The sequence below is a fragment of the Leptopilina boulardi genome, unplaced genomic scaffold, assembly GCF_019393585.1.
Source record: "Leptopilina boulardi isolate dan_hultmark-lab unplaced genomic scaffold, ZJU_Lbou_2.1 LbouV2_13, whole genome shotgun sequence".
NCBI classification, from domain to species: domain Eukaryota; kingdom Metazoa; phylum Arthropoda; class Insecta; order Hymenoptera; family Figitidae; genus Leptopilina; species Leptopilina boulardi.
Window position 1 is genome coordinate 57,137 of NW_026137674.1, and position 11,322 is coordinate 68,458.

At 33.7% G+C, this 11,322-nt stretch overlaps 1 protein-coding gene across 1 annotated transcript; it reads left to right on the plus strand.

Moving 5' to 3' along the window:
* The first annotated feature begins 1,295 nt into the window (after nucleotides 1-1,295).
* Nucleotides 1,296-5,906, plus strand: LOC127291226 (MATH and LRR domain-containing protein PFE0570w-like). The gene is made up of 6 exons (XM_051320205.1): nucleotides 1,296-1,392; nucleotides 1,471-1,735; nucleotides 2,147-2,238; nucleotides 3,972-4,197; nucleotides 4,543-4,665; nucleotides 5,049-5,906. Exons 1-6 carry the CDS (start codon nucleotides 1,300-1,302, stop codon nucleotides 5,657-5,659), a joined length of 1,410 nt encoding a protein of 469 aa, XP_051176162.1. The 5' UTR covers nucleotides 1,296-1,299; the 3' UTR covers nucleotides 5,660-5,906.
* The last annotated feature ends 5,416 nt before the right edge of the window (nucleotides 5,907-11,322 follow it).

Sequence of the window (11,322 nt, forward strand, 5' to 3'; positions counted from 1 at the left end):
ATTATCATTATCTTCTTCTTTACAGGTCCAAGAAAATAAAATTGAACAATCCTTAAATAACAGGCTTAAAAATCTAAAAAAGAAACAAAAATTGGAGAAATCTTCGTCTGGAGGATCATCACAAGAGCTTAATTCATTATCAAAAGAAATTGATTTAGGAATCTAAAAGTCTAATGGAAACAAAAAATTTGTCGAAAAGAAGACCATACCGAAAAAAACAAATTCAGACCTAAAGAAACCCACAGCTGCGGACAAGTCCTTGAAGCAGGATTCACTGAACAATTCTGCAAATGGAAATCGAAGTTCCACGAAACAAACAGCACCTACACAAATAATAAAATCTGGGGAAAACACGAAATTAGAACAAGAAAAAACAACAACTACGGACAACTCCTCAAAACCGGATTCGCTTAAGTTTTCTCCAAACGAAAATCAAAATTCCACTAAGAAAAAAATACCTGCACAAACAATGAAATCTTCAGAGAAATCGAAAGTAGATTCGAAAAAACCCACAGCTGCGAACGAATCCCTGAAGCAGGATTCGCTCAAGATTTCTGCAAATGGAAATGGAAGTTCCATGAAACAAACAGCACCTACACAAATAATAAAATCTGGGGAAAACACGAAATCAGAACAAATAAAAATCACACCTACGGACAACTCTTCAAAACCCGATTCGCTTAAGTTTTCTGCAAACAAAAATAAAAATTCTACGAAGCAAAAAATACCTGCACAAACAATAAAATATGCGGGGAAAACTAAAGCAGACCTGAAGAAACCCACAGCTGCGGACAAGTCCTTGAAGCAGGATTCACTGAACAATTCTGCAAATGGAAATCGAAGTTCCACGAAACAAACAGCACCTACACAAATAATAAAATCTGGGGAAAACACGAAATTAGAACAAGAAAAAACAACAACTACGGACAACTCCTCAAAACCGGATTCGCTTAAGTTTTCTCCAAACGAAAATCAAAATTGTACGAAGCAAAAAATATCTGCACAAACAATGAAATCTTCGAAGAAAACGAAAGTAGACTCGAAAAAACCCACAGCTGCGAACAAGTCCCTGAAGCAGGATTCGTTCAAGATTTCTGCAAATAAAAATGAAAATTCCACGAAACAAACAGTACCTATACAAAAAATGATGTCTGGGGAAATACGAAATTAGCACGTCAAAACCTCACAACTGTAAACAAGACCCTTAAAACTTTTCTGACTGAACACCCTAGAGGTGGAAACAAAAATGCAATAAAACAAAAAAATGTTGAACAACCTTTTAGAGATCCGCTACGTGTTATGCAGTTAAATATTTCAAATCAAACTGTCAACAATGGAAAACAGCTTAAAAATGATAAAGAAGATGGTAGATCGTCTTTCTCTAAGAAATTAGTAAGCATTTATTGCAATATTTAAACTCAAATTTTTAATTTTTATTAAATGTAACTAACGTATAATTATTTTTAACAGGAAGACGAAGCTGAAACTGAACGATGTTTGCAAATTCAAAGGTTACAAGTAAAAAAATTGTCTAATACTCTAAAAGCAACTCAAGATAGACTAAAGGTTTTAAAAGCAGTCCACGAAGAGAAAATAGATGAATTGAGTCGAGCGAAGGACGATTTAGATCAACTTGAAACAGAATTACATAAAACCCAAAACGAATTAGAAAGGACAAAACAGATGAATATAAATTGGCAAAACACGGCCATAAACAAATGCAACCTGATGCATGGTAAGATATATTTCCATTATTGTAGTGTGTAACAATTTTTTATGATTAAAAGTTGTTCCTAATTATTTTAAAATTTTACAAGAATTTATGTTTCAAAGTGTGATTAATTTTTCAATATGAGCATTTTGCAGTATGTCAAATAATTTTACACAAAATTTAATATACATAATTACAATAAATAGATGATTTATTGTAAACGCCTAAAAAACAATTATAAATACGATATTAATTTATTGAGAGATATTACAATTTCTATAAACTGTGAGTTTAATTATAAAAATATTTCTGGTGACATTTATGGGGCTATAATACTATTTCGGTTAATTAGTAAATTAATTAATCGAAATTAATCAAAAGGTTTTCGTAAAATTAAAAAAAGGTGTATATAATTTATCAATTTTTTCTTTGCAGCCATGTTCACAGAGTGGAAGGAAACACAAGACAACCTTACTACACAGATCACTTACCCTCCTGTTGGTTACGTAACTGAAACAGAAAGTCACGTAAGAAAAACTCTTTCTCAATATATGTATCTTAGAGGCTTCAAAGTGTTTCCCCTATTCCTTTTTTTCCTCTATTTAAAAAAAAAAATTTCCCCTCCTTTCACTTTTTTTTATTATTTTGACCACTAAATTTAATTCAAAATCTCTAAATTTATACTTGAACCAACTTTAATTGAATTTTATTATAATTATTATCATTTATCAAATTTTTGGACCCAAAAAAATACAAATTTGAAGTCCACAACGTTTATTGCTAGCAATTCAAAAAACTGAATCTTTTTTCAAGCTCAAAATAATAAAAAGTTTTGTTTAGCAAATTTTTCTAAAAATGTTTATAAAAACAATTTTTGTTTGATGATAATTTATTTTACGAGACCTTGTTACATAAAATGATGTTAAAATTTAAATTTTATTTAGAATTTTTGAAAAAATTGAATCTCCGAACTCTCATGGTGGGATTATCAGTCGATAATCAAAATCAAAAACAATCTTAATTATTCGTTATGCAAAAATTAAGAAGAAATTGTTATAGAAAGATTAATTGTTTTAAATCGTTGACAATAAACGTTGTGGATTTTTACTTCGTAAAAAACTGTTTTATTTTTTATATTTCAAATTCAGCTTAAAATAAATTTTCAAAATTATATTAACAATTTTCCTCATTATGGTACGATGTGTGAAAAATTAACGTTTAGAATATTTAAATTTTAAAGACAAATTTTATATTACCTTTCTGTTTCATTAAAATGAAATTACTCTGAAGTTAGCGAAAAATAAGTTAAAAGTTGTTGACGGTTAAAAATAATTGTTTTGTGACAAAATAAGAAAGAAAAATTTAAACAATTTTACAATTTCAAAAATTAGTATAATAATTATTATTTATTTATAAACTTTCGTCCATTTATGAAAGCTCATTAAAAATTTATAAATTATTATTTAATGGATAAAAAAAATTAAAATACACTAAAATTATTTGTCCAAACAAAATATATATCCTAGTACTAACTTTTTAAAATCTTTACGAACCTAAATATGTCAATTTTTTAAATTTAATTCCAATATCAAAATAAGATTTGTCAACTTCAAAAAACGGCTTTTTAGGAATTTTAATAAAAATATAACAAAAATGTTAAGAGAGACCAATGAAATTTCAACTCATATAAATTTTTGTTGTTTATGAGTGGTCAATTTTTTTCTAAAAAAAATTAATTATTTAAAATTACATAATGTTTCGAAAAATAAAAATTTGAACTAATTTCGTAATTTCTATTAAATTTTATTGCTGATTATTTTATATACTTGTTTTATGATTCTGAACAATCAATAGTATGAATTTTGAAAAAATTTAAATTGTTAAAAAAATAAGTTTTCGGAAAAGAATCAAAAAAAATTTTTTTTTAATTTTAATTATAGCATTAATTTACAATCTAAATAATTTACGAAAAGAAATTTCACGCACCTAAACAACGTAAATATTGAAGAGTTGAAGTTTCACTGGTCTCTGCCCTTAAATACATAAATATTTTTTTAAGCAATTTAACATCAATTTTCAAGTTCTGAGCAATGTACAAATAAAAGTCTAATTTAAAAAAAAAATCCACTTCTAACTATGAAATCTACATTAAAATTTCCTTTTTTTTAAATCGAAATTTCCCCTGTTCCCCTTTTTTGAACTTATTTTACACTTTGAAGTCTGCAGTTTTATAAGTAAATACTTTGTCTTCCATTACTAGATTCATCTCGGACGAGGAGAATGGCTACCTTATAATGCTTACGCGCTTGCAATAAGTAATATTTCGATGAAAAATAGAAAAGTTTTGTTCAGAAATATTTCTGTCGCTCTTCTGGGTTATGATGCTCTTGCTAAAACCACTATTACTGGCAAAGGAAGTAATCGTAATCAAGGAACTAAAGTACCAGAAAGTAAATTGGACCCAAAGAAACTTTTAGCTATAAAAGGTATTGTATTTTGTCAATTCACCTGCTTAACATCTGATAAAAATTTTTATTTATTTAATTAATTATTTTTCAAGAATTAAAATAATTTGAACAAAAATTTCTTGGTATAAATAATTAAAATATAAATATGCGTAGTTTTCTCTCACAATTCCATTTATACAAAAATCAGCTTATCATACAGCAATGTTGATTATACATTTGTTGCTGTAATCTAAAACAATATTAAAATAATTTTTTGTAACATCATACTAATAATGAACAATAACAAAAACTCTAGTGTTAGTATTACATTGGACAATTGAATAATTAAGAAAGGTTATTAAAAAAATACTTTTTACATTATAGATATTTATCGTCATTTTTGTATAACTGAGTTGAGAATGGACCAGATTGATGCTGAATTGGAAGCTGGAGAAGCTAATGAAAGAATTAGAAAAAAAATTTCTCAATTGAAAGGAATTAAAAATAGTAAGTAGTTCTTTTATTTTAGAGCCTTCGCAGATTGCTTTAATTTTCTTTATTTTTTATTTAGAGAAATTAGCTCATATTTTAGCTTAAATATCTAATGTATAATGGTGTTTTTTGAGAAAAATTTTAATTGTAATAATACCCAGTGGGCAGAAAACAATCATTGTTAGTAAAACGTTCCTAAAACGTTTTTAGAACGTTTCATGTCTACCAAATAACGTACCGAGAACGTTCCATGTTTTTAAAACGTTATTAAAACTATTTGAAAGACATGAAACGTTCGGAAAACGTTTTATGACCGTTTTACGAACAATTATATTTTTTGCGCACTGGATATAGTTAACATTTATTTCAATTAGTTCTAATATTTCTTTTATTTTCAGAACCTATGAAATCTGGTCAAAACATTTTGGGCAATACTGCAGAAGTTCTAACAGAAAAAGAGGATGAACAAGAAATCAGAGGAGGAATGATTAATGAAGAAGAGCGGGTGATGGAAACAGAGGGTGATGAAAAAATGTATAATCAAGGAGTGACTGATGAATTAGTAGGTGATTATATAGTGGATGATGAAGGGAATGATAAAGAAGGAAATGGTGAAGAAGGGAATGATGAAGGAGGAAATGATGAAGAAGGGAATGATGAAGAAGGGAATGATGAAGAAAGGAATGATGAAGTGAATGACGTGGGTGATGATGAAACAATGGCTGATGAAGGAGTTGATAATGAAGAAGTAAATGATGATGATGCAATGTATGACGATGAAGTTGATAATGAAGAAGTAGATGATGATGAAGCAATGGATGACGATGTAGTTGATAATAAAGAAGTAGATGATGATGAAGCAATGGATGACGATGAAGTTGATAATGAAGAAGTAGATGATGATGAAGCAATGGATGATAAAGTTTATGAGGAGCAAATCTATGATGATTCAATTCAAATAGATGATTTTAACTGCTCTGTGGAAAAGGAAAACTATTGTAATTGTTGAAAGCAATCCAGAAAATGAGTTAGGAAAGAACCCTTTCATAGCTGTGGACGTCTCTAAAAATTTGGCAGAAACAACTCTATTTGAAGATTTGTTTTCAAATTTGGATCCACTTGACATTCATGAAGAAAATAAGAGGGAAGATAACTCTTATGATGCTGGCAGTGAAAGTGACGAATCACTTTAAAATCACTTTAAATGCTTTGAGTTTTCGGGTGAACTGATTTTGTTACACATTAAATGTAATTATAACAAGTTATCTTGTTTTCAGACATCTGTCAAAAAAAATTTAATAATGTTATTTTGTCTTCTAATTTTTAAGCATTACAATAGTAGATATAACAAGCACGTTTTGCAATTTTTAAAAGCAAATGTTAGTTATATATTATAAAGCAACAGATGAGAAACGATTTTCATGTAAATCACATATAGCATATAATTTGTTTTAAAAGTGCTTTAAAAGTTCTTCTAGTTTTCGGGTAAATTTTTTTTACTATACATTAAATGTAATTATAACAAGTTATATGTAGCACCTGTGGAAAAATTTTTACTAATGTTATTTTGTTCCGTACTTTTTAAGCATTATGATTGTACGTGTAATAAGCAAGTTTTGCAATTTGTAAATGTTCGATATATGTTATAAAAGAACAGAAAAGAAAATATTTTCATGTAAATCACGTATAATATATAATTTGTCGTAAAAAAATTCTAATTTTATTTATTACCTTCTTTTATTGCATTTACTCATAAAAAAATAACTTTTAAGAGCATCAGGTTGGCCTTCAATAGCAATATTAAAATTGAATACCTTTCTATACCCACCTTAAAATTTTATGCTTTTCAGTTCCTTTCTATACCTTGGCCAAACTTTATTGGGCGGTATTAAAGGGAATTAAAAGATTTTAATTTATAGTTACTTATTGGGAATTCAAAACTCTGGACAAAAAAGGAATTAAAAGGAATTAAATTTTTTCAATACTTTCTAATGCAAGTGTTTTTACCGGGATGATACCTAATTTTTTCATAATTCATATTTTTAAACATTTCATAAAAAAAATAAAAAACATTGAATTTTTTGAATAATTTTTATGATTTTAGATAGTGCTGTAACCTTTAATCATAATATTTTTCCAATTCTACACATGATTCAAAATGCAATTTCTGAAAATTTAAATTCTCATATTTTTATACACAGAATTTAAGAGGTGAAATAATCAGTAAATTATATTTAAACAGAAACAAGACTTTTTGTAGGATCTCGTATATTGTCGAATTTTTTTCTAGATATAAATCTTTAAATTAAATATAAAATGATTCCCAATTTCTGAAAATATTAATTTCGTATCAATTTAATTAAATTATTATTATTAATTGTTAATAAGAATATAAAGAAAAAAATAAAATAAATTAATCAAAAATATAAAATAATAAAATAAATAATAATAAATAAAATAATTAATAAATAAATAATAATAAAAATAATAAATAAATAAAATAAAATTTTTCCTATTATTATTAATTTCTTTTATTCAGAAAATCCAAAATGTAAAAATTTTGTCTATACTTAATTTTCCCTGCCAAGTTCAAAGTATTTGAAATAAATAATAATAATAATAATAATAATAATAATAAATGAGACCAAAAATACGATTGCTTACATTTGAAATTTGTCTCTTTATCCCCCACAAAGCCCAACATGAGAAGCACTTTTTAACTTTCATATATATTGTTAGATATTTGCCAAAAAATTTCCATTAAGTAGTTATTTACAATATATTTGAAGATGTTGTATTTGAAAAATTGTACTTAATAATGCAAATAAAAGTGTAATGTCAAAAATTATATATATATATATATAATATTTCAAATCGAAAATGAACTTTTTAAAAATGTGAATATACAAAAAAAATATTTTGTTACCTCATTATCAGATTCTGTATTCTTATTTTCATTGTTATGTGGAATTATTATTATTATTATTATTATTATTATTATTTTTATTTTTATTATTATTATTATTATTATTATTATTATTATTATTATTATTATTATTATTATTATTATTATTATTATTATTATTATTATTTTTTTTTTTTTTTTTTTTTGCGCAAGGGCAAACGTGGAAATCTGCTACACCAAGGAGGGAATTGCAACTCCAAGGATCAGACCGTTCCGGAGGCGCACTCTTTTCTCCGAAGTGTGCGGGGTTGACTTACTCCTATGTAAGCCGACCCGCTAAAACCACACCCCTATTGGAACCGTTTACTCTTACTTGCGGAACTGCCGTCTGGCTTTACACTTCGCAAGTAAAACGGTTCCCTTGCCTTCACCATTTCATAGGCTGGGGGGCGGGAAAGGAGAGGAGATCAAATGTCTCCTCGCACCCCCGCACACCCCCAGCCGAGCCAAGATATCTTCCGGTCAACCTCTTTTTCTGCCGTCTTTGTCTTTGGTAGACATGACCTTCAAAACGAAGGTCTCAACATGCCTCCAGGAGTCCACACTTTGGAGCATGACAGAGACCATGCTATCGGCGTTGAATCGGGTCTCAACCGCCGCAAACATAGCTTCTCTGTCAACGCTCCAGTGCTCGCAGGAAAATAGCGTGTGTTCAGCGTCATCCACGAGGGATTTATCACAATACACGCATTCCGGTGCTCTTCTTATTTTAAACCGGTGGAGGTACTGGTTGAAGCAACCATGACCTGACAACACTTGTGTCAGGTAGTAACCAACTTCGCCGTGCTCTCTGTCAAGCCAGGTGGCGAGGTGAGGAATCAGGCGGTACGTCCACCTTCCTTTCAATTCCTCATCCCATCTCTCTTGCCATTTTTCAACGAGTCTTTTTCTTGCCTCTCTTCGAATAGCCATCTTTAGACTATTCCTAACTTCCTGTTCTTGCGAGTTTGCTAGCTCTTTGTTAAGCATGTAGACTTCCTGTCTTTCCACCGCCAATAAATCTATTGGCGGCATGCTCGCAAGAACTAGGACGGCACTCGTTGAAACTGTCCTGTAGGCAGAGACCACTCTCCGTGCCGAAGTACCTTCTACGGAGAGTAGGTCCTTAGAGATGCCGTGGCTCTTTAGGGCTTTATCAGCCCATGCAGGGGCAGCATACAGCTGCTTTGCTTGACCCACGGTCGCCACCAGTCGCCGTTTCTTTTCCCTGGGGCCGCCGACGTTTGGCATCATCCTTGAAAGGTTTCCGATGCATTCGGCGGACTCAAGTGACTTGGTGTGACAGTGTTGGGCGAAGTTTAACCTTCGATCCAACGTCACCCCCAGGTACTTAAGCTTTGTCCCCCAGGAGACTTCGGTTGTCCCAATCTGAATCTTTGGGGCTTTAAAGGCTCTCCGGTCAGTGACGAGCAAGGCCTCTGTCTTCTCTACGGCCATCTGAAGACCGTTGAGATCCAGCCAGCGCTTTACTCGTCTCAGACCTTCATTGACCCTTACCTCAAGGATTTCCTCGCTCCACGCAAGACACACGACAATGACATCATCCGCAAAGCCAACTATAAACGTATCCTCAGGTAGGTCGATTCCCAGGAGTTCGTCGTACATGACGTTCCATATGAATGGACCTACCTTTGATCCTTGGGGTGCTCCGCATGTCATCTTATGTTTAAGATGACATGCATCGCTCTTGTACTCAACCCATCTGTCGCTAAGATAGTTGTCTATCATTCGCAACAGATGGGGTGGTACCCCTTTACGTTTCAGTGCGTCCAAACAGACGTCCCACTTTGCGGTATTAAACGCATTTCGTATGTCTATAGCAACGAGCGCACAAAATCCTTTCCTTTTGCCCTCTTTGGCTTTCTTCGCCCTATTGACAACAGTGAGTATTGCATCAACTGTTGACCGGCCTTTCCGAAAGCCAAATTGATTCTCGGATAGGCTATTTTCGCCTATCAGGACTTCCTGAAGTCTCTGCAGAACCAGACCCTCTAGAAATTTCCCCATCGTATCCAATAAGCATATTGGTCTAAACGATGAGGCCTTGTCTAGGGGTTTCTCTCCTTTCCTAAGGAGGACCAACTTCTGTGTCTTCCAGTCGCTAAAGAACTCTCCCGCCGTTAGACATGTATTAAAGACGTTGAGAAGAAGCTCTGGATAAACAGCGACAACCTCTTTCAAGATTTCGCTGGGTATTCCGTCATTGCCTGGCGCCTTGCCATTTCTCAACGTCTTTGCCACTTTTTTCAACTCTTCAAGCGTGAAGAGTTCCTCCTGGCGTACTACACATTCAGTAAAGTCCTCCCTTTGGATTGTTTCCGCGTGGGGGAAAAGCGTCCTTATAATTTCCAGGACCCAGATCGGATCATCCAGACCGGGGATTTTCTGCCTTGGCACCAATTTCTTGGTGACAATCTTAAAGGCCAATCCCCATGGGTCCCTTTCTGATTCTCCGATTAGGTCCTGCCAGCAACGGCGTTGGCTACTACGTACTGCCTTTTTGAAGATCAGCCTGGCTTCATGCCATTTTTCTCGCAGCTCGGAGTCTCCCTTTGAATGGGTGTATTTTCTCCTAGCTGCGTGGCTTTTCCTCCTCAGGCAGGCTAGTTCCTCACTCCACCAGTACATAGAACCTTTTCCTGTTCTTCTTGTCTGCCGGCGAGGCATAGCGTGGTTGCAAGCATCCACTATTACCTGCCTCGCCTCACGCACTGTTCCCTTTAGAGAAACTGGCTTCGTCATCCAGTTGAGCTCGTGAACAAGTCTCGACTCTTCCAGAGACTCGACCAGTTTCTCCCTGTTCAGTCTCTTGAGGTTCCATGAGGGACATTTACTGCTTCTTTGCAGTTTTTCATGCCCTCTAGGAATTTCCTCCAAGACTGAAAATTCTATGTACTGGTGGTCGCTCATGGTTTCCTCATCCAGCACCTTCCATTCTTTAATCCTGCGAGCCAGGCGGGGAGAGGCGATGGTTATATCAAGAATAGATCCTGACGTACCCCGCCTGAAGGTGAACTCCTTCCCCCTATTTAGCACTACCAGACCGTTTGCGGAGACCATCTCGGAGACCAAGATCCCCCTCCTGTCGAGGCGAGTCTCTCCCCATTCCGGAGACTTACTATTAAAGTCCCCCGCAATGAGGAGATCCCCGTCGAAAGTCTTAAGACTATCTTCAAGAGAGCGGATCTGGGCGTCGAACTTTGCAATGGGATCGTTCGGAGAGAAGTAGCAGCTGTAAATACGTACACCGGCCACCTCTATCCAAACGAAGCCACTGCGTGTCTCTCGGAAACGGCTGACAGCGCTGTTCGGGTTGCATGTTATTATGCCTGCTCTCTCTGATGCATCCTGGAACCAGTTTGAGAGTCCTCGCTTTTTATACTGCTCACTAATGAGCAGTATATCAGCTCTTCTCTCCCTGGCAGTCTGCATCAAGAGATCCTGTGCGACACTTCCTCTACCGAGGTTGACCTGGAGAAATCTTAGCTCTTTGCCTTCAACTTCTCAAGGGCTGCCCTGTAGATCGGACATGTCCCGCTCCCTGGAAGGTGGCTCGTCTCTTTCATCCCGCTATCTAAGCAGGATGCACAGACTGGAGCTTTCTCGCATCCTTTGTGCGAGTGGTCCTTTCCACAACACTTCCAGCAAGCTTTGCTTCTATCGGGATTCTTACATGTCCCGGCTAGATGGCCGTATCCAAGACATCG

Excerpts from the sequence above, each read along its gene's own strand:
- LOC127291226 (XM_051320205.1), top strand. The coding sequence starts at position 1,300 with ATGCAGTTAAATATTTCAAATCAAACTGTCAACAATGGAAAACAGCTT. Across the intron at positions 1,393-1,470 it reads CGTCTTTCTCTAAGAAATTA|GAAGACGAAGCTGAAACTGA; the intron begins GTAAGCATTTAT and ends TATTTTTAACAG. Across the intron at positions 4,198-4,542 it reads GAAACTTTTAGCTATAAAAG|ATATTTATCGTCATTTTTGT; the intron begins GTATTGTATTTT and ends TTTACATTATAG.